This window comes from Prionailurus viverrinus, chromosome E1 (genome assembly GCF_022837055.1).
Source record: "Prionailurus viverrinus isolate Anna chromosome E1, UM_Priviv_1.0, whole genome shotgun sequence".
In the NCBI taxonomy this organism is placed as follows: Eukaryota; Metazoa; Chordata; class Mammalia; order Carnivora; family Felidae; genus Prionailurus; species Prionailurus viverrinus.
The window spans coordinates 25,549,068-25,572,488 of record NC_062574.1 but is presented as its reverse complement, the minus strand read 5'-3'; the positions used below and the strand labels follow the sequence as shown (position 1 = coordinate 25,572,488).

Genomic DNA, 23,421 nt, shown 5'->3' with positions numbered 1-23,421 from the left:
AAGGTATTTAACTTCTTAGAGTTCAGACTACTAATATGTAAAATACAAATAGTAATGCCTACATCATACGGTTATTTTAAGCGTTTTTTTTTATTGTATTTGTTCTCTAAGTATGCTCCCTGGCTAGTAGTACCACCTGAGAACTTCTTAGGTATGCAAATATTCATCAAGCCACACCCCAACTCTGAGGATGGGGCTAATAATCTGTGCTTTTTTTTTAATAATCTTTTTTTTTTTTTTTAAACAAGCCCTCCAGGAGATTCCAGTGAATGTTCAGGTTTAAGAACTGCTATATTAGGAAAAGTACATAAAGCAATCAGGGCAGTGCCTTCCCATATTATGGTACTCAACAAGCCCTTCCCATATTATGGTATTCAACAATGTTAACTGTCTTCTATATGGCACACAGCCTTAACCTAATTTTCAAAAACATCAGACTGTGCTTTGGTTATCTCAGTTTCCAGGCCCATATGACACTTGAAATACGCTTCCACATATTTTATTTCCCCAGCCTTCAGCTCTGACATCTTCCTGCTAGGGAAAGCAAAAAGCTTGGATCAGAGGTAACTGTGACTGATCTTTTTGGTCTCTCCCTTTGTACCAAATCTATGGTAATGCACATTGTCATATATGAAAAGGCCTCTTCTTTCCATCATTTACATTTTTTAATCACTTCACATCATCACCCATAAAAATCATACCTGTGCCTAAAATACCAATACCAGTCACAGTCAGACTTCCACTGACAGGGGATAAAGACATGTTTTTTTGTTGTTGTTTTTTTTAAAATTTTCTGTGAGGAAATGAATCTGGTTCTACAAACAGTTTCACAACTTCCTTGTTGCATTTGCCACAACTACAATAATCTACCAACAGGAAAGAAGACACCAGCCCACCCCCTCCTCCACCCTGACCTACACCAGAACAAACATGTACCTTTCCTCCATATCTGGGTAACCAACATCAGCTTATCCCTTCTGGTTATGATGCTCTCTGCTGGAATACCTTAGAGTCCAAATTCTCCTTCAAAGCCTTTATTTCCATCACTGAACTGCTATCACTGAGCAAGTAAGTTGCTATAACTAGCATCTTTTAGTTCCTCTGGTCATTTTTAACCCTTAGGAGTTTGGGGAGGTTGGAGAGAGGAGGAGAGAAAAAAAAATTCCATAATTTGTTGAAAGGTGTTTCCAATTATGTGACTATGTGTTTTTACTAGAATCACCATCAGGGAACAATAATACTACAATGTACAAATAAGCTTTCACAGGGACAAATTCAAAGCTCTTTGCAAATTACTGGATGCTATTTTTGTTTTGTTTTGTTTTGTTTTTTAAGCATGTGGTAAGCAACAAGATAGAATACAAGTGAACAGCATGACACTTCTTAAGAGAGGCTATGGTACAGATAAAATGTGCCTACTGAACAGACTTAAAAAATAGTTGCTATCAGGCCAGATAGTTACCTTCACAACACAGTAATAAAGAGTAGAAATATGGTAAGATATCAACTTAATCTTTGGCCATGCAAAAATATATTCTGTGTGTGGTTTTTAGCATATTGTCTATTCAGTCCATGACAAAAGCTAAAACTTCTTACGCTTCCATAATATTACACATAACTCAGCATCTGAGCACACAACTAAAAAGCATCAACATGGTATTATCTTACACAAACTCATTATCTGCTGCAGAGAGTAAGTATCTTATGATAAAAGTATGCTTAAAATTATGTAAAAAATCATCATTTTAAGTTTTAGACCTTATTTCTTCTTTTTCTTCTGATAGGGTCTTAATAAATCATATTAGTAAAAGTTTGTGTTAAATAAGTGATTAAAAGAGTTTTTATCCCTGAGAATAACTTGCTACCTTGTACATGGTATAGTGCTGTGTACTGGGGATAGAGCAGATTTGGTGAATATATTCATAGCAAGTCATTTCTATCATCAATCTATATTTGGAATGACTGTGGTATTTAACAAAACAACATAAAAATATGCATGTGTCTAGAAGACTTTCAGAAAAATTAAAAGGAGAAATAATCTGAAGAAAAGGTTACTATTAATAAAGTATTCCTACCTAAAGGGAGAAAATTTAATTTTGACTAACTTTGCTCTTTATCCTAAGTTTTAAAAAGACCAACACCAGGAATTTTGGATGGAAGCAGAAATGAACTTTTCCAAAACGATCCAGAATACTTCTATTGCAAAATAACGTTCTGTTGGCAGAAAAATAAAACACTGAAAAGGGAAACATACATGGAAGGAACAAAAGATAAAAGTAGTAGTCTTGTAAATCATGTTCACTTTATATTGGTGACCCAACCGTTTTAGGAAAGCATTCCATTACTACCTTTTTTTTTCTTTCTTCCTCTCAACCTCTCCCTTTATTCTGGAAAAGGGACTTAATAAATCCCATTACAAAACATTTGCAAGTTTAAAAAGAATACCTCTGGGTGTTTGGAGGCCTTCCTTCATTTATTTATCAACGTATTAAATTGTCTTGATATAAAAAATAAAATTTCAATGTATATGGTGTCCAGAAATTCAATTGTGTTGGTTATGGTTTAAATCAGAAAAAAGCATTCTGATAGAGCTTATGATGGATTCCTTTCTACTGAGAACTCTTGCTCTTTACTCTCCTGAGCCCATCATAAATAACATGTTCAAAAATTAAAAGTAGAATTTGGCTTAATTTGTGTGCAGTATGTAAAAGAAAAATGAAGTGAATTCAACTTTCACCATATTGGGCACAATAATGATCATAGAATATCATATTTGCTAAATTTTATACCAGAAAACAACATAATAAAAAGTAAAATAAACATACAAAGAAACAAAAAACCAAAAACAAATAAGGTACTAAATTTAAAACTCTGGAGTTTACCTTTTTGTCACTTCTTTTTGAGAGACTTAACCATCTAACTGTTAAGTGAGAATCATTTTCACTGCCATCAGAAGTTCTAGGGACATTAACATTATGACATCTTCCAAAATACTTATAGAGACTACTGAAGTTACCCATTGGCTTTTACTGTATTATGTAATCCAATCAGATTAACATATTGAATTCCTCTTGCCTTTTTTGTTTCTCCACACCCTACTGCAAAGAGGAAAAAAAAAAGCAAACTAATAATATCTGCTTTAAAATTACAGAAAAATTATGTCCATCTGGATAAATCTACTACGTCCCATAGAACAGGGCACAAATGGAGTATCTGCGGAAGGCATGAAAAGCAGCCTTGGTTCTGTGCCTTGGTTAGAAGGACACAAGCATGGAAAGAGCTAAATTGAGATAGAAGCACCATTTCTTTCCTTTCCTAGAACATAAGGGTACACTCGATATTCCAGTTTAAATGTTGGACACAATATTGCTGTAAGAATTACAAGTGGTACGGTGTCTTTGTAGATAAGAAGAAAAATCTTTTTTTATATTCTTCACTGTGATTGAACTTTTAAAAGGAATTTAGAAGTTTTCTCTCACTCTTCAACTTTATTTTTCTAAAAGAAGAACTAAGAGGGAAACTGAAAGTATTTTATTTCAAATAAAGATATTAATAATATACCTAAAATTATTCTATCACAAGTTATTCTTAAAGCTCTAACAGATTCATGTAAACTTAACAAATAAGATTCTCCCCTCCATGTAAATCTTTCCTTTCAAAAATGAATTTCTAATATTTTAAAGATTCTCAAAAGAACAAGATTAGTTTAAATAAAGTATTTATATATAAATTGAATATTCTCAGGCAGCACTAATTAAAATTTAAATATAGTTTGATATGTAAGTTTTAATTCTTCTTTAACTTAACCTTATATAATACAAATACAGGTTATGAGTATGGGATATATCCAAATGGGCTATTTTTGTCCACACTACTATGTATATATTTTTTCTTGTGATAAGCAATTCAAAAATACCAGCAGTTTAAACATAATACTTCATGTACATTGGAAGCTCAATAAATACTTGTTACTTATTTGTAATACTGAAAGCAAAATCCATTTTTAACAATTCACAATGACTATTTCTCTTAAAATTTCCATATTAAAGAAGTATTATATGTGTGATTCTTTTCTAATATTTTAGACAGTCATTCAAACTCATATATCCTGGAGGATGCACAATCCCCAGAGTGTAGAAGATGGCTAAAATGTCGAAGACGACCTATATAACTTTCCAACAAGTTTATTTTGTTATCAAAAGGAAAGACATTATTTTAAACTGACTCACTGCAACTGCATGAATAAAAACAAACCAGTTTATCAAAGAATGAAGAATTAGCAGAAACTGTGATCTATCAAAAGCAAAATCTTAGCTAAATACAAAGGTTGCAACTTGAAAGTAATAAAAAAAATTGTATGAAGTGTTCATTACATTTTAAGAGGAACTATAAAAATTTCATATTCTTCCAAAACACAAATGTTAACCTGCAACTGGAAGTACTATAAAAATATTTGTTTGGCATAACGTTTTATTTCGGAACTGTAAATAAAAACATCCTCCGGTTGAATGCTAAATAGCATGGAAAAACAGCAAAAACTGTTAAAACAAAGAAGCTCTTATAAACAAGCTAGAAGTTGTCAAATTTATATTCATTTTGCTGCCTTAATTTGAGGTTTCATTAAGATCTTAATGGGAAAAACATGCACCACTAGTGAAGGAACGTATTTTAAAGGAGGATCTTTTAGGCCAGTATAAGTGACTAAAAACGAGTTTCTTGTGAGCTAACGATGGCATCAAACAAACCACAAAGCAGTCTTCTAAAAGACAGGCAATGATTTAAAAGTCTACTATATTTCATATATCCCTTTCTTTAATCTGGCTCTTTTAATCTTGTTTCAACCTCAAATCATTTCTGGTTGACAAGTGCTTTTGCTTAAATTTGAGGAGCATATAAGCCGGTGAAGGAATGGAGTTTTCTTATTTAACATACAACATTTGTTACTCCATCTTTATTTACTTCCATGCTAAAACTTCAGTCTTTATTAACATACTAAAACTCTTTTCTTTGTACTTAGAATGAGAAATTTATCCTAAGATGGAATCTAATTCTAAGTTTAGTCTACAAAGGAAATCTGTCATATGTTGAATCTAGCATTTAAAAACTGCTCACTATAAGCTCCTAAGTAAGATCCATGTATCTTATTTGTTTGGGGATGAAATCTGGTTAACAAAAAGAATGAAGATGGACTTGCAGGGAATTTTTATGCCCTTATTCCCTGAATTTCTTTAAAATAGTTTCACAATCTGTGTCCTAATTTTGATGCTGCATTTCAAGGAGGAAGTCTTTATGATTTGTCACCCTGTTCTTATATGATAATAAAATTTTCAGATGTTCCTGTGGCAAATGAACACTGAAATTAGTTTGCATTACATTAGAGTGTACCTGAAAGAACTACGGCAGTTTCTTTTTATTCAGGAGAAAAATCATTGGCAGGCTTTTCCCTAGGATAATGGGACAGTATGAACAATTCCCAGGAACAGTTATAAGAACTACACACACATGTGCAAAACTCTCTCAAGTAGTCTGACTACATTTATAAAACTGATATACCTTATATTGCCCCAGTCCTTCTGGCTCACTTAACTCTTAAAAGCAAAAAAAAAAAAAAAAAAAAGTATGATCTAATTCAAAGAAGCTTCTTTTCAAAAATGGTATTTTTCCTTTTAACAACATAGTAGTAGAAGCAGCTAACATTTACTGATCTCTTACTATGTGCCACTTAAAAGATAAGGAAACCGAGAAACAGGAAGGTTTTAGAAAATTACGCACGATCATATAGGTAGTAAGTGTGTGAACTGGGGTTTAGGACCTAGACAGTCTGATTCTGGAGGCCTAACTTTTAACCAGAATATTAAATATACCAGGCTCTAAATTCATTCTACTTCACATCTTTACCTGAAAGTATTACATATGCTCTGTTTCTTTTCTATGACTCTCGTGTCTAAGACTGACAAAGTTATATTTTAGGCATTATTATATGCGAATTTAGTAAATAAATAAGTTATAGTCAAAATAATAAATTATTTAGGGGTTTTTATGTGAATCACAAATTTCTTCATCATGTAGGCCCTTAAATACTTAAACTCTTCAAAACAGAACTGACCCTATTCCTTAGGTACCAAATAAAATGCAGTAAAAATTTATAGGCTATTTTTAGTATACCTTAAATATCTTTATATTTCAAAATAAATCCTATCTTCAAATGTTCAGCACGATACATAAGGCGCTTTTATCACTATACTACTCAAAGCTTTAAACTCTGTTGTTAGCCTTGTCTTATAACATACACTAGCATTATGAGAAAATCCTAATTTCTTATTTTTAAATATTAGTCTGTGATTGTTTTATTTGACTCTTCAAGAAATTAAGTGAAACCAAAAAAAAAAAAAAAGAAAACCCTGCTCTTTTAAAGCTTAAATATCAACATTCATGTCCCATCGATAAATTGTTCAGTAATGTGCATCTATCTGTGATCAGGCCATGCAACTGAAGACAAAAGTACGAAACAGAGTTACTTTTTGAGAGTACAGCAAATGAATTAGGCATGCGGGACTGAACTGGGACTCACCATGGAGCTTTTATGGAAAAACACCCCGCTCCAAACAGATAAGGCCTTCATGGAAAAGGGGGGAAAACGCACAAAAAATTAGAGGAAAACTCATTTCACATTAACAAATACATGTATATCATACTGTTATCGAGTATGGATAAAATAACTGAAAAAATTAGTAATCATTTGCAATTCTGCTGTAGATACTAATGAGTCTGATATAACCAATAAATAGAATGACGTGAAATAACAAGTCCCTTAATTTTCATAGGATTGGCGATTTCAAAATGGTCTATTTCTCCCCCTTTTCTGGAGTACCCCTGTAGGGTTCCTAAGGTAAAATAAAATAAATTTCACTTCTGAGGCCCTTAAAACAAAGTACAAGTGGAATAATCAGATAGAGAGAAGAGTGGAATCAGGAGCAACAGATGTGTGGTTGTATGACACAAAATGTTTAAAATCAGCTAAAGAGAACTCAATAAAAAATTGATAAGCATTATTTGCTCTTCACTGATTGCATTCTCAGAGCCACAGAAAGAAAGCATGTATTTTCTAGGCTACTTATTTAAAGTAAATTGAACTGTGCATTGCTGGCCAAAGGAACAAACACTAAATATAAGTAGTATGATTTATTTCCATGTAGGGTCACATTCCCAGAAATTAGCATTTCTCTTAATAGTGATAGAGATTGGCTTCTTCTACCCAGCCTGCATTGGGTTAGGTTTGAATACTGTAAAGCCACAACTGTTTCTTTTAAATACAACTGGGGATACAAAGTCCAATTTCATTGTTACACATACTCATTAATATTCTGTTCACCGCCATTTCAGACATGCTACACATATTTGCATACAAAGAAGTTTGGCTGATTTAACTATATCCAAAAAAAGTGTTGCTGTAGTATCTGACATTTGGAAGTAAGACATAAATTGAGAAAGAAAGCACACTGGCAAAACCTGGATATTCTTCTTCAACTTTGGTGTTAAGAACATTATAAAAATAAAAATTTCTGCCAAATGATTAGCATTAATCTGCCTGTGAATTGAGTTTCACAAAAAGAAACTTGGGTAAAATGTTTTCACAACAATGAGTACAATTCTCAGGACTGATGCACAGAAGAAACAAAGAGAAGAACAGAAAGGTAAGTATCTCTGATTAGAGATACTAATCAGAGAAAAGTGAGTTGGAAGAACTGGGATATCAAAGAGAAAGAAAAGAAACTTTAGAAATGGTGTCAATGCAAAGTAAATCTCTCTCATAGTTAATAAGACACAACCAAAAGATATGATGTCATTATCCACATTAAAACGTTGGATTTTCAAACTTTTTTAACTGAGACCCATAAAATACATTTTAAGGTGCAGGCTGATGTGTACATGAATACACATAAATTGAAACAATAATTGAATGAATGTATTTTTTGTCTGTAATCAAATTTACTATTTTATATTTCAATGTTTTATAAACATTAATGTTGGGATTTAGTTACAAGGAAGATTAATGCACATTCTGACAGGGTAGGTCTGGGTGAGGCCCTAGATTCTATATTTCTAACAAGCTCCCAGGTCATACCAAAGCTGCTTGTTTGCAGAACCAGTAGTAGCAAAGTTACATTTTATTTTATTCTATATCATTAATGAAAAATAGTCACAATCCCCTTATCTGATTGCATGATTCACAAATTGTATCAGAAACAAAATGTTACTGGAGCTCACCCTGCACTCCGACAAACCAAACACCCATTTAAATAACTCAGACCACTTGAAGACTCCAATCTCAGTAACACAATAATGCCCTGCAGAAATTATCAGAAAATGGAAGCTTCGATATGTTTCTATATGCCCACAAATACTTCCAAAATGAAAAGGTTATTGTTAGCATACAGTACCCAACTTCCTTTGAGTTTCATTAGGCAAGGCACGTGAAATAACAAACAGTTCAAATGATTCTGACACATGCGCTGACCATTGGGAACATCTAGACATGAGTCGCTCTTCAGTGTATATATTATATCAACACTGGACAGTGTCCCATCTTATTCTAAATATCAGACTACAGCTAAGTCACTGTAAAACATTTGAAAGTTTCATCCTACTCCTTCATGACTTAAAAGGCTTCTCTACTGATACCAAAAAACAACCCAACAAAATTGAAACAAAACTTTAAAGTTTCTACACTTCAAAAGACCAGTTGATGCTCCCCACCTGTAGAGCCAGCAAAAACCCTTTCCTAGGTTAAAGTTTCCATATATATAAAAAGGAAACATGAATTTGCCAAACAAATTAAACACAAGCTTAAAAAAAATCTCCTAAATTTTCCTTTCTAGGCAATAGCAGTGTATGTTATTAACAAAAGATTTCAACAACCATTTCTTTCCCCACAATCCTAAAATGACTGTTAACTCTCCAGACACTGTAGTAAACAGGCCGGTACAAAGCAGCAGCAATGTCAAATTTAAAGACAATACGGTTCTCACTGTTCAAAACATAACCCAATTGTGTGAGTTAAAAGCAACCCTCCTTCAACCAAATAAGGATCCATTGGCTAACACAGCTCAAGGAGAAAATAGAGGGCTAGAGAAACTGAATGAGGACCCGCTCTCATATACACTTGGCATGTTCCCCATTTACACTTACCCACTTCTTACCCACTCCTACAAACTGGACCTCTGCCACATACATGTAAAAGAAGAGCCACAAACTCCAAAGAATTAGAGTGACTCACATAATTACTGACTTTGTATGGGTAGTGTCAGCTGTTCTTTTGAAATGTGTCTGCTTCATCTTTCCTCAGTAGCAAAAGAATGAAAATATAAAGTCACAAAGGACAAGTCCATGATCCAGCTGTCTTTGCCTATGACTTCCCCTCCCCTTTCAAAATCCCACATTTGTAGTTTTATATGAGGATAGTTAGGAGGAAGAAGAGAGTATGTGAGTGGGAGTGTATGTTGAATAAAATGGTTTATATTAACATATGCAACTCAAATTATGATGTTCAGATATTAAGAATTTCTGTGTTTTCTCAACACTATTAAGTTTCAACAGGTTTAACAATCCTGCCATACAAAATCTATTCACTTTGTCACAGTTATGTCCTTTTTAAGCTGAATTCTGATTCAAAAACATCAGGACTGGCCAAGAGATGAAAAATCCAGAAATATTTTTTATATACTTATTTATAGTGCAACGTGAAGGGACTTGACCATTGGTTCTCAACGGGTTTCTTCCAGAGATTCTCAGAAACCAAGAAGGAATTGTGTTTTATATCATAATAAATGCTATATAAGTTTTTAAACACTGATTCATTTGGCTGAATGTCACATAATAAAACAAAAGCTTTGGTGTTACTAGCTGAAAGCAAGGCAAACATGAAGGTTTTTTTATGTTAATTTATTTTAAGAGAATGACAGAGACAGTGTGTGAGTAGGAAAGGGGCAGAGACAGAGGGAGACACACAGAATCCAAAGCAAGCTCCAGGCTCTGAGCTGTCAGCACAGAGCCTGACACGGGGCTCAAACCCACCAGCCATGAGATTACGACCTGAGCCGAAGTCAGATATTTAACTGACTGAGCCACCCAGGCACACCAAGATTTTTTTAAATGCAAGGAAAAAGTAAAACTAGATTTTATTTTGAATGCGCTGAAGTGTTCCATAACCCAACTTTAGCGCTGAAAGGTATAAATGGTTCAATCATCTTTAAAGAATTAACTGGAGTCTAAGAGAAAAATTCTATAAATATACTCTGAAAGTCCTATTTCTCAATTGCTCAGGTCTTATGAAAATTCATACACTATTGTATAACAGACATCAGAATGAGCCCATATTATGGACAACTATATGCCAACAAACTGGACAATCTAAAAGAAAAGGAAAAAAACCTTAGAAATATACAACTTACCACGACTAAATAAGAAATAGAAAATCTAAACAGAACAATTATTAGTAAGGATATTGAATCAGTAATCAACAATCTCCTAATAAAGAAAAGCATAGGACTAGATGGCTTCACTGGTAAATTTTACCAAAACTTTTAAAGAATTAACACCAACTCTTTTTTTTAAATACGAAATTTATTGTCAAATTGGTTTCCATACAACACCCAGTGCTCATCCCAACAGGTGCCCTCCTCAATACGCATCACCTGCTCTCCCCTCCCTCCCACCCCCCATCAACCTTCAGTTTGTTCTCATTTTTTAAGAGTCTCTTAAGTTTTGGCTCCCTCCCTCTCTAACTTTTTTTTTCCTTCCCCTCCCCCATGGTCTTGTGTTCAGTTTCTCAGGATCCACATAAGAGTGAAAACATATGGTATCTGTCTTTCTCTGTATGACTTATTTCACTTAGCATAACACTCTCCAATTCCATCCACATTGTTACAAAAGGCCATATTTCATTCTTTCTCATTGCCACGTAGTATTCCATTGTGTGGAAGTTCTAACATCAGCAATCAGACAACAAAAGGAAATCGAAGGCATCCAAATTGGCAAAGTTGAAGTCATGCTTTCACTTTTTGCAGATGACATGATATTATACATGAAAAACCTGACAGACCCCACCAAAAGTCTGCTAGAACTGATACATGAATTCAGCCAAGTTGCAGGATAAAAAATCAATGTACAGAAATCAGTTGCATTCTTATACACTTACAATGAAGCAACAGAAAGACACATAAAGAAACTGATCCCATTCACAATTGCACCAAGAAGCATAAAATACCTAGGAATAAACCTAACCAAAGATGTAAAAGATCTGTATGCTGAAAACTATAGAAAGCTTATGAAGGAAATTGAAGAAGATATAAAGAAATGGAACAAGATGCCATGCTCATGGATTGGAAGAATAAATATTGTTAAAATGTCCATACTACCCAAAGCTATCTACACAGTCGATGCAATCCCAATCAAAATTGCACCAGCATTCTTCTCGAAGCTAGAACAAGCAATCCTAAAATTTGTATGGGACCACAAAAGACCCCGAATAGCCAAAGTAATTTTGAAGAAGAAGGCCAAAGTGGGAGGCATCACAATCCCAGACTTTAGCCTCTACTACAAAGCTGTAATCACCAAGACAGCATGGTATTGGCACAAAAACAGACACACAGACCAATGGAATAGAATAGAAACTCCAGAATTAGACCCACCAAAGTATGGCCAACTAATCTTTGACAAAGCAGGAAAGAATATCCAATGGAAAAAAGACAGTCTCTTTAACAAATGGTGCTAGGAGAGCTGGACAACAACTTGTAGAAGAATGAAACTAGATCACTTTCTTACACCATTCACAAAAATAAACTCAAAATGGATAAAGGACCTGAATGTGAGACAGGAAACCATCAAAACCCTAGAGGAGAAAGCAGGAAAAAACACCAACTCTTAAACTCTTCCAAAAAATCAAAGTGGATGGAACACTCCCAAACTCATTTTGCAAAGCTAGCATAATCCTGATACCAAAACCAGAAAAAGACACCACTAGGAAAACAAAAAACAAAAAACAAAAAACAAAAAACAAAAAAACTATAGGCCAATATTCAAAATGAATATAAATGGAAAAATTCTCAATAAAACATCAGCAAACCAAATTCAGCAGCACACTATAAGGATCATTCACCATGATCAAGTGAAATTCATTCTGGGGATGGCAACGATGATTCAACATAACACAAACCAATCAATGTGATACATCACACTAGTAGAATGAAAAAAAATCATATGATCATCTAGCAGACACAGAAAAAGCATTTGACAAAATTTAACATGCATTCATAATAAAAACTCTTAACAAATCAGGCAAAGAAGGAATATACCTCAACATAAAGGCCATATAAAACAAGCACTGCTAACATCATACCCAATGGTGAAAGATGGAAAGCTTTTCCTCTAAGATCAGGAACAAGACAATGGCACCCACTCTCACCACTCTTTTTCAATATAGTACAGGAAATCCTAGCTAAAGCAATCAGGCAAGAAAGCAGAATCGGAAAAAAAGAAAGAAAGAAAGAAAGAAAGAAAGAAAGAAAGAAAGAAAGAAAGAAAGAAAACTGTCTCTATTTGCAGATGACATAATTTTATTTATAGAAAACCCTAAAGACTTAACCAAAGAACTGTTAGATCTATATAGATACAAAATTAACATATAAAAATCAGTAGTGTCTCTATACACTAATAAAAAATTTTCTGAAAAACAAACAAGGGATTCAATCCCATTTACAATAGCAACAAAAACAATAAAACACTTAGGAATAAATATAACTAAGAAGATGAAAGATCTCTACTCTGAAAACTATGAGACATTGATGAATGAAATCAAAAAAGACACAAATAAATGAAAAGGTATCCTGTGGTCATGTACTGTGAGAATTAACGTTAAAATGTCAATACTACCAAAAGCCATCTACAAATTCAATGCAATCCCTATCAAGGTTCCAATGGCATTTTTTATAGAAATAGAAAAAAACTTCCCTAAAATTTATATGGAACCACAAAAGACCCCAAATAGCCAAAAAAAAATCCTAAAAAAGGAAAACAAAAGCAGGAGGCATCACACTTCCTGACATCAAGTTATACTATAAAGCTATAGTCATCAAAACAGTATGGTATTGGCATAAAAACAAATAGACCAATGGAAAAGAATCGCAAACATACATGGTCCACTAATATTTGACAAGGGGACCAAGAATGCTCAATAGAAAAAATGCAGTCTCTTCAATAAATGGTACTGGGATAATTGGATATTCACATGTAAAGAATGAAACTGGACCCAAATCCTATACCAGTCACAAAAATTAACTCAAAATGGATCAAAGATTTAAATGTAAGACCTGAAATCATGAAACTCCTAGAAGAAAATACAGAAACAAAATCTCCTTGACCTGGATCTTAGTAGTAATTTTTAAAAGATGACACTTAAAGCACAAGCAACAAAATTAAAAATAAATTAAAAAGCTTCTGCACGTCGAAACAAACCACGAACAAAGTGAAAAGACAACCTACAGAATACAGAATGGGAAAAATATTTTCAAACCATCTATCTAATAAGGGCTTAATATCCTAAATATATAAAGAACACATGCATTCAATGGCAAAAAACAACCCAATCAAAAGATGGGCAAATGACTTGAATAAACATTTTCCCAAATAACATATACAAAAAGCCAACATGTTCATGAAAAGGTGCCCAACATCAGTAGTGATTAGGGAAGTGCAAATTAAAAGCAAAATGAGATGCCACCTCATACCCGTTAACATGCCACCATCAAAAAGACAAGAGATAAACAGCCAAACTACAGAGAGAGCCCAAATTTCCATTGACTGATGAATGGATAAAGATGTGGGTGTATATATACACATATAAATGTGTTTGTATACACACAGACACACACACACACACGCACATATATACATATATATACATATATACATATATACGTATATGTATATGACAGAATATTATTCAGCCATCAAAAAGAATGAAATCTTGCCATTTGCAATGATGTGGATGGAACTAAAATGTATTATGCTAAGCAAAATAAGTCAATCAGAGAAAGACAAAAAACATGATTTCATTCATATGTGGAATTTAAGAAACCAAACAGATGAACATATGGGAAGTGAGAGTGGGGGAGGAGAGAGGGAAACAAACCACAGGAGACTCTTAACAATAGAGAACACGGGTGCCTGGGTGGCTCAGTTGGTTAAGCATCTGACTTTAGCTCAGGTCATGATCTCACGGTTTGTGGGTTCAAGCCCCACAACAGGCTCTGTGCTGACAGCTAGGATTCTGTGCCTCTGGCTCTCTCTGCCCCTCCCCCACTCACCCTCTGTCTCTGCCTCTCTCTCTGTCTCTCAAAAATAAATAAACACTGGGGCGCCTGGGTGGCTCAGTCGGTTAAGCGTCCAACTTCGGCTCAGGTTGTGATCTCGCAGTCCGTGAGTTCGAGCCCCATGTCAGGCTCTGTGCTGACAGCTCAGAGCCTGGAGCCTATTTCAGATTCTGTGTGTCTCTCTCTCTGACCCTCCCCTATTCATGCTCTGTCTCTCTCTGTCTCAAAAATAAATAAAGGTTAAAAATAAATAAATAAGTAAATAAATAAACAAACATTAAAAAAAATTTTGAGGGGCGCCTAGGTGGCTCAGTCAGTTAAGCACCCAACTTCAGCTCAGGTCATGATCTCACAGTTACATGAGTTCAAGCCCCACACTGGGCTCTGTGATGACAGCTCAGAGCCTGGAGCCTACTTCGGATTCTGTGTCTCCCTTTCTCTCTCCCCCTCCCTCACTCTCTGTCTCTCTCTCAAAAATAAACATTAAAATTTTTTTTTAATTAAGTAAAAACAATAGAGAACAAACTGAGGGTTGATGGAAGGAGGTGGGTGGAGGATAGGCTGGATGGGTGATAGGTATTAAGGAGAGCACTTGCTGTGATGAGTACTGGGTGTTGCATGTAAGTGATGAATCACTGAATTCTATTCCTGAAACCAATATTTCCTGTATGTTAACTAATTAAAATTTAAATTAAACATGACAAGAGATAGAAATGCTGCCATGGATGTGGAGAAAAGGGAACCCTTGCGCATGGTTGGTGTAAATTGGTATAGCCACTATGGAAAACAGTGGGGGGGGGATCCTCAAAAAGTTAAAAATAGAACTACCCTATGATCCAGCAATTCCATTTCTGGGGATATGACCAAAGGAAATAAAAATACAAACACAAAAAGATATCTACATCCTCACGTTCCTAGCATTATTTACAACAGCCAAGACATGGAAACAACCTGAGTGTCCATTGATGGATAGATGAATGGATAGATAAAAATGTTGTGATGTGTATATGTATATATTATATATATTATATTATATATTACATATATATTAACTATATTTAATATTTAATATATTATATATTATAGTGGAATATTATACAGTCATAAAAATATGAAGAAATCTGACCATTTCAAACAACATGGAAAGACCTTGAAGGTATGCTAAGTGAAATACGTCAAAGAAAGACAAATACTGTATGATCTTATTTATCTTAAGATAAATCTTTAAAAGAAAAACTCAGAAAAAGACATCAGATTTGTGGTTCGCAGATACAGAAGGTAAGAGAAGGGGGAGTTGGAGGAAGGTGGTCAAAAGGTACAAAGTTTCAGTTATAAAATAAATCAGTACTAGGGATGTGATGTACAACATGATGGCCATAGCTAACTCTGTGGTATGACATATAAGAAAGCTGTTAAGAGAGTAAATCCTAAGAATTCTCATCACAAGGAAAAAGTGTTTCCTTTTTTCTTTTCTTTTTTCTTTTCTTTTTATTGTATCAGTAGAAGATGGATGTTAGCTGAACCTATTATGGTAATCATTCCACTATATGTGTAAATCAAACTATCACACTACACACCTTAAACTTATATAGTGAGATACATGTCAATTATGTCTTTAAAAAACTGAAAAAAAATAAGCTCATATAAATGTTAAATGTAGAGAAAATAGTATGTGTAAAATTGTAAAGTAAAGACGTATCCTCTACCAATATATCCTAGGAACTTAAATGACTCTGTTACATTCTGTATATCCTCTGTTAAAGAGCTACAGAAATGGACTTACAATTCTCACATACATATGAGCAAAATTAGTCCTTGTGTCAATTTTTCCAGTGTTACTTATAACTTTTCATTAATTTAATTTTAACCACTCCATAATAAAGACACCCATGGCACTGTTGGCTCTCAAATTCTTGATCTACAGGGCAAACTGAAGCTGAAACAGACAGGTTCACTATCTGAGATATACTCAACATGCAAATTTAAATTACAAACTCAAGATTTTCATTAGAAAAACATTAGATAATGTTAAAATTCTACCAGATGTTTCAGAAGAGACTGGAGTAGCACAGACTATCAAATTTCTGTATAAAGTTACCACTGTTGATTTTTAATAGTAGACTTAATTCAAAAACTAAAAAATCCATAGATTTATGGTAAAATGGAACAAACCATGGCATATTTTAAATACTCTACTGATGGAGCATGAAAATTGTAAACTCGAACTGTGGTAAGTATATTGTACATGCAGATATATCCATATCCATTCTAATGAAAATACATTATCTTATTTCATATTTGGAACCAAACATTTATAACTTTAGTTATCAAAAACTAACACCTATATAAGACAAGGCTGGGAAGTGGAAAATTACCATCTGCTACAGTATCTGGTGAGCCTTTCTCCAAATCTTTCCCATTTAATTCTCAGAACTTAGCATATAAGGTTTGGGGTTCAGGCAAACTTTAGATAAGCCAAGGAAGGAATGGACCTTTCTGCAAGGCCTACTGTAGGCCAATGTCATTTACCCACTTAGCAACCTCTGTGGCAGATTTGTCTACAAATTTGAGATAATCAAATAAACGCTATTAAATATTTCCATTTCTAAATAAGAACAATCATCTATGCTTTCTAAATGAAGCTCTTGTTACTGGCCTATACCTTGACAATGAGTGAGGCTTAGAAATTAGGGAATGGAACCAAAGTCCTGGTAGGAACTCACACAATGTACAGCTAAAAGATGATAATCCAAATACATAAACTTATATTCTTCAGATGAAGAAACTTATCTAGGACACAATGGTAATACGTAGCAGAGCCAACTGAGAAGTCAAGGCATCAGATTCTAAGTCAATATCCTTTGACTACATTAACCTATTTCTACAGTGTCGGGCTTTAGGTTCTTAATACACACTTCAAATTGCTCACAAAGACATGAATAAATATAAAGACAGGAGAAGGGAAAAGAACAAGAAGCTTCTTCACTTAAGACAAAGGAAACATGAAAGACAACAAATCGTCTCATGTTTACTTCACTGTTAGTTAAGAGTAAGGAAGTAACTTCATTACCAATATCTGTATTTTTTATTCCCATGAAATTACTCTGATCTCTTTTAGAAATTTGCTGCTCTCTATTTGTTCCTGGACAATGATATGTATAGGTTAATAACTTTAGATTTAATGCACATAAAATTAAGCATACTGATGAAAAATTATCTATTTAGTAAATTTTACATAGGAAGCATTCAAACAAACAATTATCACTTACTTGATTCAGTAATTCAACCAAACATCTATGAAATGCTACTTAATAAATCCCTACTATTAATACTTAACACTTCAAAAAAATGAGCAATTCCTTAGTACCCAGTTTCACTTTAAGAGATGAGAACTATTCTTATTTATGTGTCACAAAACATGATGGAGGTTTTTCCAATTCTCCAGTCTTATACTGGAAGAAAATGGACCCTGTTTGAATGAATGATTATTGAGCCAAGTGATTTCTAGCACTTGCTTTGCCTTCATCAATGTATACTGTAGTCAGGTTAAGCAACAGCTGTTGCCAAAATGGGCCTTATTTCCTCCAAGTGCTGCTTCAAGGTACAGAACATGAAGGTGTAAATACATCTGTCTTTTGCCATTTGCAGTTCTACTGGCCTTGTGTATGTCTTGAAGTAAGACAGATGGTCCCTGACATTGCACAGGCTTCCAGGGATATATATTTCCAAAAATAAGAGGGCAGATGTGAAATATGGTAAGCACACGTTTTATCCCCTCAAGGTTTGAACTGAGGCTTCTATCTCAATTTGAATATTCTAGTATAGGATCCTAGGCAATCCTTAAAAAATCTCTGTGCTAGAAATACAACTTTTTGTGCTTATTTTGACTTTTTGCCAAATATCTAGGACATGGAGTAAATAAAGGTTGATGTAGCCTAGGTAAGTACATAATTTTATTAGATATTATTATCAGGTATACTGGAAGTAGTCACAAAACTTACATGTCTATAAATGAGTCAGCTCTGTGCTTTATTTCTACATATTCTATGTCAAATACTTCTTGTTAGTTTTATTTTTAAAATGCTACCAAAGGCATTTCATAGAAGCAAAGTTAGAGTAAATGAGAATTTCTAGAATGAAAAGAGACCTGGAAAATGAAAATCCCATTTGCTCATCACTCTGGTAACCTTAATATAGCAAGCAAAATTCTCAGTAAATGTAACAAAATTTAATGGAAATAATGCAACTTAGCTAACTATAGTCATGAGACTTGGTCATAGTAAAAAAATGTTAATAAAAATGAAATAAATATAGCTTTTAAAATCTAATGGGATGAAATCTAATGATATGAGATGTATGGGATTTGGTTCAAATCTCAGCATATATAAAAAATGGAAATTAAGGGAATTTTTTTTCTCATAAAACAAATATTACTTTTGGTAAGGCAAAATACATGTATTTCAGTGAAAATGCCAAATTTTAAGGTAATAAAACCATAAATTGTATTCTAAAAATTCTATGAACAAATGTTGGGGTGACTTAGAATAAAAATTGTAAGGAAATTACACTATAGCAATTTCTGGATATAATCAACAAACCCTTCAGAAAATGGATTAGAGGGGGTGTCTGGGTGGCTCAAGTCAGTTAAGCATCCAACTCTTGCTTTCAACTTAGGTCATGATCTCACAGTTCGTGAGTTTAAGCCCCACTTCTCAATCTCAATCTCTCTCTCAAAAATAAATAAATAAACATTAAAAAAAAAAGTGGCTTAGGGTATTAAGTCTCATAAGAAGAGCCAACTATAAGTTATTAATACTATTATCAAAGTGTTTATAGGTCACTGTGATCTGTGTTAATAGGAAGCCAGAGAAAATAGCAGGAGGGGTGGGGAAAAAAAGAACAGCAGGTGGGGAGAGTGGAAAATAATGGGCAGGGTAATAATGTGTGCTACACTAATGGCTCTGCCACAAGTAGAGAAGTCATTACAGACAACTCTACGAAAAAGACCAATAGTGAGTTTTAAAATCTCTTCTTTTGATAACTGTACTATAGTTATGTAAGAGAATATCCTTGTCTGTAGAAGTTACATATTGAAATTTGTAGGAATAAGGAATTACTAACTCTACTTTGAAACAATTTAAGAAAAATATGGTGTGTGTGTGTGTGTTTGTATGTGTGTGTGTATGCACACGTGTGCATACATGTATGGGCAGAGTGAGAGAATGTGAATGATAAGGCAAAAATATTGGATTGTCAACATTTGGGGAAAATGGGAATTCATTTTACTGGTCTTATAACTTTTTTTTGTAAATCTGAATCCTCCGAAAATTTAAAAAATTACAAACCAAGTATTCGTTGTAGGACAAATATTCTCTTTAAACACTTCAACACAGGACATGCTAAAAAGAATTTAAAAACTCAGCAAAAATATAATGGTCTGGGAACTGAGATATAAAACCAAGTCAACAATGCAACATGTGTACCTTGAACTAATATTAATTCCAAAGCACATAATTCAAATTCATTTATTTCATTAATAAATAATTACTAAGTTGTCTATAACATAAAGGAGCCTAATGTATACAATCTAAAAATCTAAGAATTGTGACTAAGTTTTTAAAAAGAAAAGAAACAGAATTTATCCAAGTTCATAAAATATGGCAGTGGAGGGAGACACCAGATGATTAATAGTTTCTGTCCATCTAAGGGCAGAGAAATAGAGAGTAGCAAGAGAGAGTGTGAAAGAGTGTGAAAGACTTTCTCTTTTTATTGTGGAAAATTTCATATACATACAAAAGTAGGCTCAGTTTCCACTCCTCCCCACAACTATGTTGAATTAAATTCTAATATAATAGGATTTCATGCATAGAACCTCAGTCACTGTCTTACAAAAGCTTATTTGAAAAAGAGAGCTAATTCTTTACATTATAAAAATAGCATAGCTCGTAAGTTTTAAAAACAATAAACACCAGAAACAAAGCTAGAATTAAATTCAAGAAGAAGAATTTTGAGTATTCTTTCACTTGGATTCAGGAAACACACACAAAAACTCATAAGTACTTTGCAGAATTGTACAATGTTCAGTTGAATCAAAAAGGTACAATTATGGATGATTTCTATAAGTAAAAAAAATAACTTATAATTATGATTCAAGATTTAGTCTAATTTTTATTTGATTCTACATCCCAGAAAAGTAAAAGAAAAAATGAATGAACAGTAAATAACCTCTTCATAACCTCTTTCCTATTAATAGCTACTGTAATTTTAAATATTTTTATGCTTATTTATTTTTGAGAGAGAGAGAGAGTAAACAGGGGAGGGACAGAGAGAGAGGGAGACACAGAATCAGAAGTAGACTCCAGGCTCTGAGCTGTCCGCACAGAGCCTGATGCGGGGTTCAAACTTAAAAACAGCGAGATCATGACCTGAGCCGATGTCGGACACAACTGACTGAGCCACCCAAGCACCCTTTACTTATCTTATTTAAAAAAAAAGAAACTAAAAGAGGAAAGGGAAGCCAACATTCTATTTAAATCACTGAACATAGTTAAAAAGCTGAAATAAATTAAAAAAAAAAAAAAAGGGATACAGGCCCAATGATCTATATCATAACATGCCTAATTTGGGACCTAAGTATATTTTTCCTTCCCCCTCCCCAAATATGCCACAAACTCCATTTTATTTCTGCATTCAGCAATAAGATCACTTTGTATACGAATACCACCCCACCAGGTAGAGGGTCCATTTCTGTGCTATGGTGAAATCGGGAGTTCAAAGGCCTTATCCCTGAGCATGAGTATTTCTTCTCACAAAAGTGACTTCTATAAACACTTTACCATCCAGCACAAAAATATTAAGACCTATTGATATAGTAGCCAAATAATATAATCTATTTCTTTTGTTGGAAAGGCCCTGAGGATTGTTTGAAGCCAGGATTGGGTTTTCTCTGAGCTACCTGCAGACAAAATTTAAGACAGTTGTTTCATTTCAAATTAGATAACAATCTCAGGATTGCATATTGATGAAACAGGTAATCTGCCTATAGATACATATTTTTCTGGTACAAATGGAATTTCAGAATCATTTTGCGACTGATCATCTAATGATATCTTAAATATAGTACTTTATTTTCAAGAACTCAAAGAAGTGAGTTTTATATTCCTAACCAGTAGCAATTAAAAATGTTTTTAAATAGCTAAAATAAGCACAGACACATCAAGTGAGTCATCAAATGTCTTTGTGGATGTTAATGACCAATCTTGAGTAAAGCCCAAATTTTAGGACTCTGGCTTTTGAAAACTACCCATAATATCACATTGTCGTAACACTAATGACAGATTATTATTTGTAAATTATACCACGATATAGGTTTTTTTTTTTTCCTTTAAGTTTCAGAAACATGGTTGTCATCTAACAAAGTTCTTTCCTTAGTATTTGGGCCAGGTAAAATCTGGTGGTCATTATAAACACAGATTATGTCCACAAAAGCAAGAAACTGAAACTGTACTTTCAGACAAAGCCGCAAGGCAGCAAGTATAAGACTGAGTAGATGGGTCTGGTTTTTATTAGCCAGTACTAGTTTTCACAACTTGTCACTGCTTTGTCTTTGCTATGAATGTATGTGCACATGGTTGTATTTGAGTATGTTTGTACATGTTCTATACTTTGTACTTATTCTGCTGCCATTAAGTCTCACATGGGCTGGAAATGAAGAACGTACTCAAACGACCCAAAGAAAATGTGTTTTATTTTTATGTATCCAATCCTCTAAAGCAGCTATTTTAAAAAGTAGCAAGCCTAAGGCCTTACCCTGTTCGTTTGGTGATGGTCCCCAATGTCATTGGTTGCTTGATTTGTGCAAGAGGCATCAATACCATCAAGCTGGGGAGAGGAGAGAGCCGAGGGTTGCCAGGGTTGTTGTTGGCAAAATTATTGTAGGAGTCTTGGCTGTTTAGTTTCCCTACAAAAAGAAAAATAAAGAAAAGCATCACCAAGAGATGTTTCCTTCTCTCATGTGATTTGCACTCACTCCACTAACCATTTAAGAAAGTTATCAAAGGCAGAATTGATTCTAAAAGAATCATGGTTATATGGATGGGAAAAAACAAAGGATACTGGTAACACCAAGTGTGACTTGATTATAAACAGAGATTTTAGTCTTTGAGGATAGGGGAATGGAGGATACAGAAATGGATGGATGTTAAGTGGTTATACAAATAATTAGTATAAAATTTAATTATAATTTTATGATCTTATGAAGGAATATAGGATAGTAACAGAAAACAAAACAGGAAGATATAAGGTAGTCTAGAGGAGGCATGAAGCAATTCTCTAAACAAGCTGAAAGTAAGTGGGTAGAATATTCCAGCCACAGCAGCCTGTGAAAGCTGGGAGGGTGGAAGAAAGAGGAGTCATGAGATGAGTATCCACAGAGAATAGGAGACACAGGATGAGTAACAGAAGTCATAGGTAAAATCATAACCTTCTTCCCAATATCTACCACCCTCCATCATAAAGTTTAAAAACAAAAATCAACACATTTCCCTTTATTTTATGCTGGGCATTAATATAAAAAATAAAAAGAATAGTCATTATGGCTCACTAGTAACCAGGAAAAACAAACTCATCTGTGAAATAAAATCTGATCTGCAGAGGGAATAATTACTTTCAGCTCACTAGTAAGCCAAATTCCTCCTACATATTTATCTTTTCTCCCTCTCCATGGTATTTTCCAGAATGTCCTATAAATGAAATCAGAGTATGGGGCTTATGGGGTCCAGCTTCTTTCATTTGCCAATAAGCATCTGAGATTCACCCACTCTATATTTTCCTGAAAGTATCAACAGATCTTTCCCTCTCCTCCCCCCCTTTTTTTTTAAGTGGGCTTCATTCCCAGCACAGAGCCCAATGTGGAGCTTGAACTGACAACGCTGAGATCAAGAGTCAGATGCTTAATCAACTAAGCCACTCAGGGCACCCCAGATCTTTCCTTTTATTCGTGAGTATGATGGAATTATATGGAATACTTCAGTTTGTTTATCTAGTCACTGCT

The 23,421-nt window shown here is 34.0% G+C and overlaps 1 protein-coding gene across 1 annotated transcript in view; it reads right to left on the bottom strand.

The window, feature by feature from the left end:
• The window catches only part of BCAS3 (BCAS3 microtubule associated cell migration factor), a 628,358-nt gene that overhangs the window by 311,661 nt on the left and 293,276 nt on the right, over window positions 1-23,421 (bottom strand). Inside the window, exons 18-19 of the mRNA XM_047833397.1 lie at window positions 22,179-22,329; window positions 6,572-6,616 (exon numbers count right to left, since the gene is read on the bottom strand). Coding sequence (XP_047689353.1) covers window positions 6,572-6,616; window positions 22,179-22,329 — 196 coding nt within the window. The remainder of the gene's footprint in view (window positions 1-6,571; window positions 6,617-22,178; window positions 22,330-23,421) is intronic.